The sequence below is a fragment of the Cariama cristata genome, unplaced genomic scaffold (genome assembly GCF_000690535.1).
Source record: "Cariama cristata isolate BGI_N322 unplaced genomic scaffold, ASM69053v1 scaffold13352, whole genome shotgun sequence".
Taxonomy (NCBI): domain Eukaryota; kingdom Metazoa; phylum Chordata; class Aves; order Cariamiformes; family Cariamidae; genus Cariama; species Cariama cristata.
The window spans coordinates 16,283-32,778 of NW_009603332.1; the positions used below are offsets into that span (position 1 = coordinate 16,283).

At 45.3% G+C, this 16,496-nt stretch overlaps 1 protein-coding gene across 1 annotated transcript in view; it reads right to left on the bottom strand.

The window, feature by feature from the left end:
- PPEF2 (protein phosphatase, EF-hand calcium binding domain 2) overlaps window positions 1-15,426 on the bottom strand; it is a 16,149-nt gene extending 723 nt beyond the window's left edge. The window contains exons 1-16 of the mRNA XM_009695141.1: window positions 15,366-15,426; window positions 11,574-11,701; window positions 10,963-11,020; window positions 9,632-9,807; window positions 8,478-8,592; window positions 7,108-7,154; window positions 6,512-6,678; window positions 6,391-6,427; window positions 6,150-6,299; window positions 6,015-6,076; window positions 5,170-5,488; window positions 3,504-3,689; window positions 2,679-2,821; window positions 2,054-2,160; window positions 805-968; window positions 166-253 (exon numbers count right to left, since the gene is read on the bottom strand). Coding sequence (XP_009693443.1) covers window positions 166-253; window positions 805-968; window positions 2,054-2,160; window positions 2,679-2,821; window positions 3,504-3,689; window positions 5,170-5,488; window positions 6,015-6,076; window positions 6,150-6,299; window positions 6,391-6,427; window positions 6,512-6,678; window positions 7,108-7,154; window positions 8,478-8,592; window positions 9,632-9,807; window positions 10,963-11,020; window positions 11,574-11,701; window positions 15,366-15,426 — 2,008 coding nt within the window. The remainder of the gene's footprint in view (window positions 1-165; window positions 254-804; window positions 969-2,053; window positions 2,161-2,678; window positions 2,822-3,503; window positions 3,690-5,169; window positions 5,489-6,014; window positions 6,077-6,149; window positions 6,300-6,390; window positions 6,428-6,511; window positions 6,679-7,107; window positions 7,155-8,477; window positions 8,593-9,631; window positions 9,808-10,962; window positions 11,021-11,573; window positions 11,702-15,365) is intronic.
- Between the last annotated feature and the right edge of the window lie 1,070 nt (window positions 15,427-16,496).

The following is a 16,496-nucleotide window of genomic DNA, read 5'->3' on the forward strand; positions in this document are numbered from 1 at the left end:
AGGACAAATAATTATTAATTCTCTGTCTGAACTGCACACAGTCCTTCAAAATGCATCATGTTTGTGGAAACCATGAAATAAAAATGCCTTTGTGCATACTAAAGGGAGCCCAAAAGTAGAATGGAATACAAAGCAATGGCCAACACCCCCTGCACACCTGCTTACCTGAATGATCTTTGTCTATGATCCTGAATATGGTCTCCAAGTTGGATCTGTTTCGATAAATGACTTCCAGCAAGCTCGACTGGATGTGCTGAAAGACAACATGGTCACACTCCTTCCACCCTTCTGACAGCTCTCTGCTTTCTCTGAGCAGTTACTGCAGACCCTCGCACAAATAAAAATGTTTACTGATCTCAAGAGTTTGCCAGCAATGCACGTTTGTGATGACTGGATCCTCTCTGCAATTCTGCACATCAGCAACCTATTGCTTCCAAACAGAGCTTTTCCGGGCTAACAGAGAAGACAGCGACTTGGGCTATGTTTTTTTAACAATTGCAGAGTTGGTTTTACTGGACTGTGAAAGAAACTGTGACTCAGAGAATGGAATATAGTTTTCCTACTCAAAAGTCTGCATCCAAAACTACCTCTAGGCTTTGATTTCACATGCATCAGCTATTTCTGCAATGGACTGAATGCCTCGGGACTACTTGAATTCATGCAAGCTTTTTCCATCGACTTCAGTATGATTTTGGATTATACAGAAACTATCCACTCTCCTTTCATACCGTACTTGGTTCCATGTGCTGGAGATCTGGTGAGCTGCTTTGCATCGTGCTTTGATGGAAGTGGGTGAGTCCTTACCTCTTGGCTCCGCTGCTCCATGGCCAAGTCGTCGAGCCAGGACTTGTATTCCAGCATGCCATCTGCCGTGCTGCGCACCAGCTGCGGTCTCAGCATTCGCCAGGGCAATCCCAAGTGCAAGACTGACTCCACTGCCGTTGCCCAGTTGCTCAGCGTGATCCTTCCTGTAAGGAGAAGGGAGAGCCAAGGAGACCTCTGAGAAATGGGCAGCTGAAAGCACATGAAGGCAAAGCAAAAAGCCTAGAGCAGTACACACACCCAGTCTACCACACTGCTGGCAGCAACAGCGTTATTTCTCCATGGCACACTTGAGCACTTCGGTACAGGAAAAACCCAACGTGGCTGTACAGACATCAGCCACTGCAGGCACAAAGACACTTGCTGCTCCCCCCAGCCTCAGCAAGCTTTTGATCATTGCGATAAATCAGGGCCATGGGCCTGCAAACGTGAACAACAGGAAGACACTAACTTTGGATATTTCATTATAAATTGGGGGCCTACAGCCTGTCACCCTGCAGACCATGGCCTACACAACTGCACTAGTACTTCCTCAGTGACCCAGCAACACCGAAAAGCCCCTAGTTTAGCAGCTGCTGTATCAGCTGAACTGGACTTTTGTGAACAATTTTGCTGCCAGGGAAGAAAGCAAGCAAGCAGTTCTGCCAACCGCTGTGTCCCTTTTCTCCCTCGGCCCACAAATGGACAGATCTCAGCAACATGTCTTGGTCACTGCACCAGCACAGCACTCCTGTCAGCCAGAGAATTATGAACTCTCAGCTCCTTCCTTAAGGCTCTGACAGAGGCAGCTGCCACGGAGGACATCCCTTGCTTTCCTCTTCCCAGTGATTTTAGACTGCAGGGATGAAAGGGCTCTAGAGACCACCCAGCTCTTCCCAAATGACACGACAGACACGTTCCAGGTCATCTTTTCCAGTGCTTCATTGATACTCCTGTTCCAAAGGGTTCTCCTAGTACCAAGCCTAAATTGCTACACATTAGGCTAATTACCTCTTGCTTCTCCGACACCCCCTCATCATAATGCCACTCTGAGGCATTAACAGGTTCCCAGCAGAGACACTGAGTAACAGCAAATGGGACCAATGCCCTGGCAAGGTCTGACCGCCTCCCGCTGCGACCATCGCTGACAACTATCAGTGAGGAGTCTCCCAACCAGCCACACACTAAACGTAGCCGCTTCAACCCTCTCCTACCAGGGAATTAGCCTGAGTGTCCCTTGGCTCAGATTTACCTGTATTGTCCTTATCATAGGCCTTGAACGCGCTGATGAGGGCTGAGGTGTGAGCAAAGAGCTTTTCCCGCAAGGCTCGAAAGGCTGACTGTTCTACTCTGCTGATTCTGGAGGACGCAGAAAAGAGAGAAGCACGTTAAGGACTTGCCACGAAGCGCAAGAGAAGCTGGACCTTCCCAGTCCTCTGGCCTGTCCATGGATTGCCCAGACCCTCACACAACTGCTCTGCACAGCTACAGCTGCATCTCAGTGCTTGTAACAAGGCACTGCATGCCTGGAGCACAGTTCCCCACAGCTGATGCAGTGAATTCCTGCTTCAATTTGTGAAATAACAAAGCAGAAGGGAACCTCAGCAAGGGTCAACAGTTAAAACTTGATACTGAAAAGAGAAGCTGGAAAATCAGCAGTCTGTAAAAAAGAGTTCCCTTCTGATCTTGTAACACTCCCTCCTCAACCCCTGGGCCTACCTCAGTAATTTCTGCCAAAGCTTGAATCCTCCTCTAGACTATTATTTAGTAAATCAAGCTGTGAAAGCTCCGCTCTGAAGTCAAACTTTCTCAAAGCTCCCAAAGTTTTCCCTTTCACAATTTTGACTTGGTGAATACAGAGCAACTGAAAGTCTTGCCTTTGGGTCATAGTGAGAGTATGGGCTGTCTTGTTTGCTTGGTACTGAACAAAATGGGGGACGAGGTCCGGTCCCAGCTTCACATAGGCTCCCCTGTTGCTGCCAATCTCATAGTAGTTTGAGGCTGAAAATATGGTCAGCACCTAACCCCCAAAAAGAAAGGCATTTACAGTCAGTACATACATCCTATATTATATATACATGTATCAGTGAAAACAACACAACCAACCCCATCTGGAATCAACAGACTGTAAAGCATCATATTTTATGTGGAAAAGCAAGAGTGAGGTGGTGGCTGGCCTGGAAGCCTTACTGGTGTGAGCTCCTCGAGGGCAGCACTGGTCTCATCTGGCCACACGCTGGGCTTCGGCAATTTCACTGTACTCTCCTGACAAACTTCCACTCTTCACTGCAGTGAGCGGAGACAAAAATGCCCCTGTTGAAGTCACTGAAGTGACCCTGAATCTTCAGAGAGCAAAAATTTGCTGCAGCAGCTTAGTAACACCCTTTTGTATGTCATCCTCAGAAACAGCTGCACTAAGTGGGGCCAATGGCTTCAGATCTTTTCTCAGCTACCACGCACAAGGACGTGCTTTGCCTGCACAACAGATGCCCCCAACAGAGTGGGTGGCTCCAGACTGTCCTGACCTAAGACTTCAGCTGGGAGCACACTTCAGTAACTCCCAATAAGGCTGTTAAATGATTTTGTTATGTACTTAACAAAGGCCCATTGGAAGAAATGCAGAGCTGAGACAAGCCACCACAGAAACCCCAGCCTGGCAGGATGGAAACCCAAGTATCCTTCACGCAATCCCCCTCACTGACCTTTCGGTTGTGACAGAACTCGTAGCCCTCTTGCTTGCACTCGTGGGAGCGGATGAGGAACTGCAAGTTATACTTCTCAAGGATCTTCCCTGTCACATCAGGCCCAAAGTAGCAGCCACCACCTCGCACCGTATTTACTCTGCATCCCTCCTGAGGCATGGGGTCACTCCAGAGAATGTCTAAAATCTGAAAGGATCGGAAAGTTCACTGAATAAAGTGTACCCAGCAGATATCACCCATCAAAGTTTACTAAGGAAATAAAGCTTGCTCTCTGAATCCCTCCCCGGACTGCTGCTGTTACCACAGTGCAGGGAAAGAGAGGTGTGTCCTGCATCCCAGCTGAACCACCAAACTGCTCTGCAGGACTGTCACAGACCTGGCTCACCACAGAGGGGACAATGTTGTTGGCCTGGAGCTACAGGCACACCTAAAGTGCCTGGGGGAAGAGGGGTGTCCATAAATCAGGCCTGATTCAAGCTTTCCCTTTGCTGCCTCTAAGATTTCAAAGAGCCCTGCCTGTCCTCCTCCATCTCAAAACACAGGTCCCAGGGCAAGAACACTGAGCAGATCCTGAGGCTATGAACAGGCTTAGTATTAAACTCCTTTGCTCTCTAGCCAGGACATTCCACAGCCTCCAGAAATGTAAGTAAATGCTGAGTCAGTAACCACTATTTGGATTAAAGTTCAATCTCTTTAACCCTGACCTCAATATATAGCTTTATGCTGATAAGGCGTGGAATGCTGGGATGTCCTATGTAATGTGAAGTAAGTAACGATGGTTTCGGAGCGCACAGAAGGGGCTTACAGACAGACTGGTCTAACACAAACAGGAAACCAAGTTCCCAGGCTCTGACCTGCCTAGCAATCTACTTGCAGTGCAGCCCAGCTAAAACCACAACTTCAGTCTGCTTAGTACCCAAGATCACGACTCACTCAGCAGCAAATGACGTGCTTGTCCATGACCTATAGAGCTGACTTCAGATACCCCACGTACACAGTAAGCGATATAACCGCTGGGCTCTACAATCAGTCCTGTCTATTATTTCTCTTCCCTGCAGTGAATCAAGAAAACCTGTTGCCCCACTCTGTGCCTGAGCAGCAGTTTTATTTATGCAACAATGGATGAGTGCTGTGCTGGGGGCAAACGCTGGGACAGCCTTGAGCACAGAAAGCTGAAATCCCAGTGAAAAGGATGCCTCACAAGGGTAGGAGAAAGGCCAGCAGAACAGCAGCTAGCGCCAGTCTTGCACACAGCCTGCGTTCTCCTATGTGACTCTCGTGCACAGCTCTTCAATTGCTAGAGAACGATGCCACAGGATGGGCTGGATGTAGCGCAGGTATCTAATGAAACATCCCCAAGCAGCAGAGATCACATGCTCACAGTACAGCCCTTTCTGACCATTTATCACTGAGAGATCAATGCCAGGCTGTCTCAGGGTACAGAGCAGCAGGCACAAAATACCACAAGCCCTGTTAGCTTGCCTGCTGGCACTTCAGCACTGCATTGCTCCTTACCTCCACTATACGAAGCAGCAAAAAAATCTCTCTGCAGAGAGTTCTGTTCACTGACCCACATATTTTGTACTGAGATTCCTCATAACAGGGAAGAAACCTGCAGCAGGCACCAACAGCCCACCGAGCTCAAGGCCCCGCTTAGACTACTCACCTGCTTCCACTCCTCCTGGCGAGTCCAGCACGGCCCATCCAAATCCGTCAAGGAGACCATGCTGGAATAGGTGAGCTCCTCCTCCTCCGACTCGCTGATGTCCACCAGCTGGCGGCACCGCTCAATTTGCTCCTGCACCGTCTGCCGGACCCACCTGGAGAACTCCAGCCTGTTGGCCATGCTGGGAGCCTGGGCTGGCCGGGGCTGTGCAGACAAACTGGGGGCTGCTTCATTCCCTGCTGGGTCGGCCTCCACTTTGCTCTCCCCATTTATTTCCTGTATTTCCACATTTCTATTCGACTCCCTTCTTTTCTTCCCTCTTAATACAGAAATAAACTGAAAGAGGTAAGAGAGAAAAGAGAGCTGGTCACACCACTTGGAAACCTACATCTCCAGCTCAGATATCTTCCGTCGGCAGACTGTCAACTGACTCAAGCCTCCAAGCCTCAGTTCCCTTTGCTGACATCAAATGCTGATTAATTGTGGGAGATCACCAGTGCCATGCTCTCAGATGTGCCGTTCTTGGTTTACTGCTGGGGCCCTACATCCATCCTGACCACAGATCTGTCTCTTCTTCATTGACTTTATGCTGCTCAGACATTTCACAAAAGGTAGATTACATGGATTTAATCTTGTCCATTACATATGGAGAAGGGAAGTAGTATTTCTCAACCAGAACTAAGGAACTGTGGGACAAATTCTCATCATCACCATGTTTTTTCTGTCAGCACTAGCACATCTATTTACCCGTGCCATTACCAACCACTTCCCTGCCTACGATCCTTATATCTTCCAGAAGCCAACCACCTGCAGACACACTATTAAACCAAAGTGATCCACTGTACCTAAACACAGTTTGTCTAGGAAAACCATCCTTTAGATTTGTCTCATCAACAGCCAAGCTGACCTGTAGAAATAAGCTCCTCACCACAAAACAGCAACACTGTTGTCTCTTGCAATATCTAGAAAATAAAACCTACTTTGTTCCTCTGAATTTTCTCAAGCATGTCCAGGTCAGTGGTGTCAGAAATGCCCCCATGTATAACAAGGACTTTCTGATCAATCAGGGTGGCCAGGGGCAGCCAGCAGAAGACATTCTGAATCATCTTCAAGATTTTCTTCCCATGCACCTAGGAGGACAGGTCAGAAAGGAAAAGATGAAGCATCAAGCCTTTGAAGTCCGTGTCTCATGTGGTAGAGGAGACATAAACATATGCCTACCTTGTATTTCTGCATTACTTCCTTGGCGAAACCATAGCTAAAGGAACAGGAGAAAGGAAGTTCAGCGGGATTTCACAGCGACACCCTCAACATTGCAATCAGCCCCACGCAGAACCCCTACCGTAAGTTGACCATGTGGTCCTCATGATTCCCACGGTTGAGATGAACCTCATTTGGATAGATCAAGAGGAAGGTAAAGAGAACAATGAGGATCTCAAGGGACTGTTTGCCTCTGTCTACAAAGTCCCCATTGAACACGTAGGACTTGGAAGGGGAAGGAAGGCCGTTCTGTAAAAGGAAGGAACAGGCAGAGGTTACAAGAGAGGTCTCCCCACGATCTCCATATACCTCCCCTCAGCAGCTGCACATTCTCTCACTCCTGCCCCAGGTTACCTTATGCAATAGATCCTCACTCTTATTTTTATCCTGAGGGCTCCCAGTGACAACACTGAAAAGCGAAAGGTGGAGTCAAGAAGGGTTGCCATTGGTATCAGCACTTACAAAAATGTCCACTGGCACTTCCCAAATGTACGTGTTTATCAGATTTCAAAGTCAGCATGGGAATAAGCTGCTGCTTTGTGAAGCCATTTAAAACCCATCAAATCAACCTGGAGAATCGCACGTGAAGGGCCCAATTTTGTGAACACTTCTCAGCATGACACATGCGATAACTTTCAGAATACCTGTTCAGCCTCCCTCTCCAAATACAGTGCCTACCTTATAAAATATGAGGAACAAGTCATCCAGCTGGCCGTGCAAGTCTCCTAACAGGCACAAAAAGACAAGTCACAGCATGTTTACCTTTAACATAAAAAGACACCAATAACTAACTTCCTATGAAGTATCTCCTCTATAAATTAACGACCACTGAAATATTTGGGGAAGTTCAAGGTACAAGTTTCCTTACACTGAGGTAGTGTGCCCGAAGGAAAAGGACATGATGTAAAGGCTTGAGCTGAAGCCTGAGAAGGACAGCAAAAACCCTACACCAGCTTCTGAAGACTCTGATTCAGAAGCTTTGTTCGTTTATCTCTTACAATGACACAACATGGCACAAGAAACTGTTTGACTTCCATCATTACATGGGAGAAAGCTTTGCGTACAAAGTAATAATCAAACTAAATTCTCATTTAACATGACATTGGAGAGAGAGGTTTGTTTTCCAGAAGCTGACTGCATGCAAAAGTCTGTGCTAAGTACATATTTTTTCAGAAATATCTCAAAGTTTAAACATTAGTCCTAGAGTAGCAAAATATTGGTGCAAAGCTTTGTCTCTTTCAAATTTACTTGGTAAGATGCAAAGATGTGTTAGTATTCTGGATCTGCACATGCTGCTGCTAATGAAGACTCAGCCAAAACAGCTCCAGGACCTTGTTTAAATAATCCCAGGCCATAGAACAGGACAGAAAATGACTGAGTTTTGTGGCCAGGCCTTGACTGGGTGCAGTTTCTGTGGTTTAGTAAAATGACTTCAAGTTTGGGGTGACAGAACAAAGACAAATTTGAAATCAGTTGAAAAATTCTTTAAATCTTTGCTGTAATGTATAACAATTTTAAGAGCCACAGGCCATCATTGTCACCTTTCATCTCCCCTTAGACAAATGTATATCCTTATCTTTTCCATTCGTGCCACCTCCTCTCCTTGCATTTTTAGAATCACTACGACAGCACCACTGCTACAGCAGGCTATGCAAGCTGAACGCTACCAGGGTTTGTTAATGATGTATCCCAAACTCTCTCACAGAAGTTGAACTCAGACTACAAATAGACAAACCGCCTTCCTTCAACACCCCCATCCCGTTCCAGACCAAGCAGAAATAGGGCCACGCTGCAGACATGCTCCCTCCAGTCTCCACGCTGGTCTTTCCAGCAGCTCACATACAGCATCATAGGGTAAACCTGGATATTTTAGACAGACCTGACTGCCTCTCAATACAACACACATTCTGCTTACAGACTGCATGTGTGTTCCACACTCAGTACAGAGGAGGACATCATGCTCACGCTGCCATTTTGTGTCTTTCCCACCCCTTCCACCTGAGCGTTCTGCCCCAGAGACTGCGCAGTGCCTTCCCACCCAGACGTACCGCACACGGTGACCTCCTCGCTATAGCAGGTGGAGACGTGACTGATGTTTGGCAGCTGCTTGAGGTGCTTCCTGGTCTCATGCAGAAGGTTTAAGACATAGCGAGCGTGGAGCTGCTACTAGGAGAAAGCGAAGGTATTAAAGCAAGAAATCAGTGACCTCTGAGCAGCAGCGCAGCTCTGTCTGCAGAGGCCCCACCACGATAGCCTGGGTGGCAGAAACTCTCACTGGGACGACACTCAGCGCTGACCTGCGGGCTTACAAACAAGACAAGGCAAATACTGGGAAACAGCAGGACAGAAGAGATTTGCGCAAAGCAGCCCAGCCCTGGCGCTGGCAGGGCTGGCAAGAGAACCCAAAAGCCCTAGCACCCTGTGATCAGGGTGATACCTGCTAGGTACCACCACCCCCACAGCAGCAGAAATTCCAGCCCAGTATCACAGGTAAGAAGCTGCTCCTCTAGATCTTTCTTAGCCTTTTCCACATTAAACCAGGCTGTGAGCTGCCATGCGTCCTGCACAAATATGTTTGCTCAAAGCCAGGGTGAAGGCATTTAACGTTAGTCAAGACACTAGAGACCTTTGTCTTAGAAGTCATTTTGTTTGGAGAAGGGATGTTTTGGCCTGTTTTGCAGTCCAGCACCTTGACTGAGGGATGGCAGCAGAACACTGTAATTGTATGAGGATTTGTCTTGTTAGTGCTGCTGAATTGGTACTGGACTTCCTCATCAAAAACCTCACATTTTATGTTTTAAATATGAGTCAAAGTTGCATGGCACAAAACATAATTTTAATCTGCTGTTTCCATCTGGGCCATCCTATACTTTTTTAGAAATTGAGGAATTGCAACAAAAAATGACAGAATGTTTCAACATGGACTGTGGTGGGGTTTTTTCCTTTTAAAATGAAATTCAGGTTAAAATTGGCGCACACCTACGAAAAGTTTTCAGTTTTGTCAGAACCGCATTTTCAGAAAGGAAAAAAAGTTCCTATGGCAGGTGGAAATACCGTATCATTTCCATCCCCCTTTGCTTAACAGCCTGCCAGCTCATTACACTCCAATCAGCTTAGCTTGTTAGGACAGCTAAAACCAAATTATTTATCCTACACCCCTGTGCAGAGAAGGGGAAAGCACGGTTCTTTTGGGGATCCTTACTTGTTTCTGTTTGAAAGCTTCCAGCAAGGCAGTTGCATGGTCAGGAAGGAGTGGGAAAGAGAGACGGGGTCCAGTGTAGGAGTCTGGCACCTCCATGGATTCGTAGTCACAGTATTTTTCCAGCTCTGCCTCTTTGAAGCTTTCCCCACTTATGAACATGCGACTGATAAAATCCCCTGGATGGCAGATTGGTCAGTTTGATTGTTTTTTAAAAAAGAGAAAGAGACAAGAAAAAGTTACATTGGCTCAATACACCATTCTAGTAATTTGCTAAAGAAAAGCTGTTTGGTTAGGTTGGAGCTCATGAGCAATGGCAGCGGCGGAGGCTAGCTCCTGCTCCCACACCGCTACAGCATTTGCGGTGGGGAGAAGGCTGCAGGGACAAGTTTCTGTGTGCTATGTGTCGGGCAGTGCTGGCAGCTACACTGGTTTCTGCAAAACTGGTAGAGCCAGATGGACGTTGGCTGCCATGGCTAACTGAAATCTTATTTTCAATGACATGCAAAAGCAAACTGTATAATAAGGAGCTGTCTCCTACATCCCACTGTTTTTTCTAAGCTTGCACCTACATTCTCAGTGTTGCACAAAATTTGTATAAATATGCGCTTTTATTTTATTGCCTTAACATCTCGGAGCCCAACTCAGGGAACAGGACATTATTGTCCTGTTTTACAGACACTGAAAAAAAATTATCTTCAACAGAGCTTTGCTGTAAAATATGTGGGGTGGTGGTGAGAAAAAGGGTGGCAGTTTGAAAGGAAGGAGCGAGCACTTCAGCAGGTTATGGTCAGCAAAGTAAACAGTTCATTTTTACTTACTACCGTCAGATTTCAGAGCTAAGCTCATTAGCAAGTTCCCAGCACTAAGAAATAACATATAATGCTCTCTGCAGATTCAGGAAGATACTGTATTGGTTCCCACAGCACTTATCCCCCGCCCCGCCCCAATTATAAGCGAGAGACTAAATATCAAGTAGATACCCTAGAGCACAGCTCCCTAAAATTTGCTTCAGAAATGGACTCTGCAAAGCCCTGGTTACCAGGGATCACTGAAAAAAGGCAGATTTCTAATATTGCTCCTCTTAGAAAACATACTGGGCTTTTATTCCCCCTTCCAGCTCCTAAGGAGCAGGAATTGCCCCACATCCCTCACACAGCTCTGACATTCTCCAGACAATTCACTCCTTATCCACATTCCCAAGGCCATCGCTCTTTAGACTCTCTTGGTCCCCTCTGCCATCCTGAAGAGCCAGCATTGGGCAATGAATCAATACAGGGTGCAACCTTCTGAGCTGCTGGTGCCACATCCACAAACGGCACGTAGAAACTTACTCTCTTTACTGCTGCTTGGAGTGAAGTGGTCCATGAGGTAACTGAAGAAGTTGTGAAGCTGCAAGAAGAGAGCGAGCTCATCATCATTCATCCTGGAATGAAATTCTGCAGAGTGGCAGCTTAACATAATCTTTCTGGAAGTATTATCTATGCCCTTCTCATGTTGTCTGGTATGTTCAACAAATCATACTATACCAATTCTAGTTTTTAATATCTCGTGATGAAGACAAAGAAGTAGCTTTACCTTCAGCCATATCGACAGAAGCACACCTATAAGCCCTCCCTCCCCCCGCACGACAGCAAGGTAACCATGTAAGAGAACACTAATCAAGGTTAAAGTATAACAAACCAACTAGCCTTGTCTGTTGTGTTCAGACTCAGAAAAAACAATATTAAATAGTCTATGACTTTCTTTCAAGACTCATTACCTAGGGTTTTATCACACATAAGCAGGCAGGAAACCAATAGGCTAAAGAGGGGCAGGAAACCCAGTCCTTGGCCCACTGAAGTACCTACAGGGTTACCAGACAGTAGTCAGAACAAGTGAGTTTGTGGCACAGAAACCACCCTCCCGCGTATTTTCCTACCTACTCTTTTCCTTGGCATCCTACCTTGATCTGATCCTGCTCACAAGCGTACTCAATGGATTGAAAGATTCTCCAGGTGCAACGTCGGCGCATTTCCAGCCGAGCAACGTAGCGCCGATACCACCGTTGGATCAAGACGGCTGCCTTGAAAGCTAGGGGACAAAAACAGAACCAACCTGCTGAGCTGCAGTGGGTGCAGCTGAGGTACCCTGCTACCGCTCCTGTCCCGACGCTGAAAATTGAAGAGGGACCTTTTTCAGGAGCAAGTTTTCAGGAAGGGTGTTCTGATGCCTAAATACTAAGGATAACAAAACACCCACTTCTTTTCACCATATTGCAAGAGGCTGATCTGACCCTGCCTGACCAGAGACCTCTGAAGCGCTTCTAACCATCGCTGCTGGCTTCTCAGCACCAGCGTTAGCACGAATTTATTAGGGCCTAAGGATCCAAACATGTTCTTCAGTATTAATAGACAATTTCCTCCCTTTCTATCTACCTTGATCATTTTCATGTCCATCTTACAGTCTAGGTACTTGGGCTTCAGGAAACCAGAGATCTGACTGAGGCCACACAAAGAGCTGGGGGAAAAAAAGACACTGAGTCCCCTTTCGGAGTCTTAAAAATATTGGGTTTGTCTACCTTCCTTTAGGCTGAACAAATACCTCGGCTCTTGCAGTTCTGGACAAACTTCAGAAGAGATTTATTCTAGCATAAATGCTAACATACCATCACCTTGGAATAAAATAAAGACACAATTAACCCCCACAGTGAAAAGAGGGAGACAGATCTTTGGCCACTTAATGACGGAGAAGGAACAAAATGCCAGGAATTTCCAGGTGGCTGGTCTTGGTTCAGTCCACAGCCAGCACTGGCACTACGCGTTTTCCTCCAAATTTTTTCCTCTGTGTTTCCCCAATTCCAGTGTTTTTCATTAAAAGATTATTTCAGATGGGGTGTGTGCCTATCTAAAGTGAAGTACATTGCTGCAGTTTCCCGTTTCCTTTTTCAAGTTCTGCCACAGAACTTTAGGTACCTCTAGAAACTCTTCCATCCTCCTTAGCTGGTCTTGACCTTTTGGACTGCCTGGTTACTTTACAGCACCTTGCCAGCCTGCTCTGCTACTTGGCATCTCTCTTTTCATTATGCTCTGTGTCCCTTCCTGTTCATTTCTGGAGCCCCACCCTAGAGCCCTACGGTTAAAACATTTTCTAACAAAGCCTCTCTGTGTCCTTTTTAGCTGAGGGAGGAAGGGATGACTGCTCTGTCTACAGGCTGGCCCCAAAATCAAATGGAGACAACAGAGTTACAGAGTTAACCCAGCGTCAGAAGCTTGTATTCCCTTGGCATCTGGTTTGTGAGAGAACACTGCTGTGTTCGCCAAAGCAGGGACAGCAATGAGCGGTGCGTGGAAAAACTTGATTAAAAAGAAGGAATACCCCACCCCTACCCCAAAGTGCTGGAAAGAGACGAAGAGATCACATTAATTCAATCAGCTTGCATTAATTATATAACATAAACCACCCTCCATGTACTTCAGCAGGAAACATTGACCTTTACCTAAATAAGATATCCTGATAGCTTATGCATTGAAAATAATAATCCTTCTAAATTATATTACTGTTACAGCACTAGGAGCTGCAGAACGCAAAAAGGGAAGAGCTGTTGCTGTTGTGCAGCTCAAGAACCGAGTCACAGTGAAGTCATGGGCAAGAAGGTAAGACTTGGCTAGCCTTAATTCAAGAATAACTTATGTATTCCTTGCTTGAGCCTTATGTCTTGTTGAGAAAATGCTTACTGATATGCTGGGCTATGAAAAAATAGAAAAGGCTGAGGTTTTTTTCTGCAGTTTGGTGCTCCTGATGCTACCTCTTCAAGTCTCCTTTGTAACAGACCCAACACTAGCTGCCTTACTCCCTGTACAGTAATTTGGCTGGCATGTAACCAGAATCGCAGTCAAAATCACTCTCTCAAATAAAACAAATTCTAAATATCTTGCATTCCCCTAACGGTGGATAAATGCTCATTACTGCGGTAGGAGTCAGATGTATTTCAACTGAATCCCAAGCAGAAATTCATAGTTATGACTCCACAGATACCAGTGAAAACCAGATCCTTTGAAACATTAAAAATAAAATCCATGAAAGACTCATCGTCAAGCGCACAGTGAGCATATATACCACCATCCATAGCGTTTTAAGCTCCAGATAGGCAAGGCATTGGGTTTTTATGCTACTTTTACAGAGACTGACTCTGCAACTGAAAAAGCCAGGTATTCTAATTTACCAGCTTACCTGAGTGAGTTTCATCTGGCAGTGTTTGTACTAGTTTAGAAAAAAAAAATAATAAAAAAGGAAGAGAAAGAGATTTATCCACATTTTATGAGGCTCCAAGCAGGAAACCGAGTCATACATCATCATATAAGCTACTGAAAGCATGCCAAAGTGGCAGCACTCGAACTAAAATATGCCTGTTCATGCTAGCAGTATAGTTCACACATCAGCTTACAGGAGGGAGCCTGCACCCTCTCTTGGGTTCCCCATCCCCTTCTTCACTCAAGGGCAGGGCCAGTTTAACAGAGCTCTGCTGGCTATACTTGCCACTGGGAACAGCCTCTGGGCCTTGTACGAGGGGGACACGACACCTCGCACACTGTACTTGGGTGGAAAGTCCTAAGCAGCTCCACATCTGCTGATCACCAGATCTAAAGGATTTTGAGAACCAGATGCAAGAAATTCAGAGAGGTTTTACTGCCGTGGGAAACTGTTAATGAGGTATTGAATCTAATGCAGAGATTCAAAAAAGTAACTAGGTTTATGTTACACTTTCTTTATTATAGACAAGCCATTATCATAAAATAGCCCTGAACTTGTTGGGAAAGTCCATGGTTCTCTGGTACTATAGGCAATAGACAAGTCTATCTTACTTAAATAAAAGGTGGAGTTTTGCAACACAGAAAAATTACAAACAAAAAAGACTGTCACAACAGTATCCCCGCTTTCTTCATTTCTAAATGCAATCACTATTTTTCATTTCTAAATGCAATCACAAATAGTTTGCACCATACTGCTATTCTGCCAATGCTGATGACTGAATGATTCAAACAACAGAGTAATCTGTTTACTTTTTTACACTTCCTTATGTGTAAAGTCTCCCTCATAAACTCCCTTTGGTCCATAGCAGACCTAAGCACACACCCAGAAAATTGATACTATCATACAGAGGGCTTCATAAAAAGAAATCAGTACAGCTTTGAGAGCCACAAACAAGTCTAAGTTATTAGCAGAGATGAAGAGCATTGTGCTGATGTAATTAGAAAAAAAAGTACTTTTTGCTTTTCAGCTTTTCTTAGCCACACCATCTTACCTTCTTTAGATCCAGATTTATCTTGGCTGTGCTAATGCTTCTGCTTTATCAGTCCTGCACCACTAACACAGTCTTTAGAAACTGAGTCCACCAAAAGCAGCAGGGTGGTACCGTCTGTCTCGCTGTCAGCACATGGCAGCACACGCATTAGCCAGCAATTGATTAATCCATCAAATGTTAATACTAACAGAATTGCTTTTTGCTGCTTCATTTCTGGTCAGGTTTTGGTTGATTTTAATCTAATCCTGGTCTAAATAGCTGTTATTTTCTCAAGCCTGTTGGTCTTCTGCGTGACAGCTGAGACCTCTTGTCACAGGATACTGAAAGATATAACCTCGCCTCAATCGTATCAAGAAAACCAGGTAACTCCAAAAAGAAACACACCCACTGCAACCTCCCAACGGCATGTGCAGGAGCACACAGGAAACAATTACTTTTCAAAGAATCACTCACCGTTTTCAGACTTCTGCAGGGAGTACTTGTAGTTGGCATTTACAGAACTACCAGATCCCATGTTCTCAAACCAATGCTCCTAGAACACTGCAGACTGGCCCAGTATCACCAAAACCACGAAAGTGAGGCAGGAAAGACCGTTCAGTCAGAGTCAAAACAGCTGCAACGTGTCCCACAGTGCCAAGAATCTATAATTAAATATAATAACACTTCAGATCAACGAGCAGATGACCTGTCTTGTGACCAAGTACTATCTTCCACTACCAGGTTTTACCAGCTACTTTGTTGTCTTCTAGACAATCTGAGATCAGGACTTCAGTCTCACTGTTTCAGATTTCAAGTCAGCTATATAAATAGGAATCATTTTGGCACCTTTCCTAATTGTATAAAAACCAACAGAGATTGCGTATCTAGATACTGTAATTGTACAGTGATGTATAAATGAGGCATTCATGTACTCTCACAATGCTCCACATGCCTAATTTTAGGCTCCTATCTCTTAGCAATATGCGAGTCTTTGACCTGAGCCTTCATTTCAGGTGCTACAATAAAATCATCTTGATGGAGCTCTGAGAGCAGACTACGTCTCCAAATTCTCATGCTACTTCCCTTCTTCCTCATGCACACCTGAAGCACCTGGATGAAGGTACTAAAATACTACACAGGACTGTATGTGGGAGGCAGTTGTATACTGTATAGGGAAAAAAAAATATTTTCAATACTGATCAGGAACTGTAAAAGTCATTAAGTTGATTCATTAACAATCAGTATATGCAGACAAATATTCATGCATATAGCCATCTGTGAAGGATAACTCTCATTATGAGGGATGAACACACAGGCGGTATTTAAATCTATTTGCAGTACCACAGCTAGAGGGGAGATAAGTCTAAAATAACAATTAGCTATCATAAGAAAATAATCAGCTTTGTTAAACACCGCTTTCCTTCACTTCATGGATCTGCTTGAGTGTGGGAGCATATTATACCACCGAGTGCTCAGATCCTGGCCAGTATCAAAGGACGGGACAACCAGACTTTTGTAACCTCACTGCTGCAGAAAGCTCCAGTCAGAGCAAATGGATCCTATTTCAAGATTAGGTGAAATTCTGAAATCTTTTGCTTTGAGGAC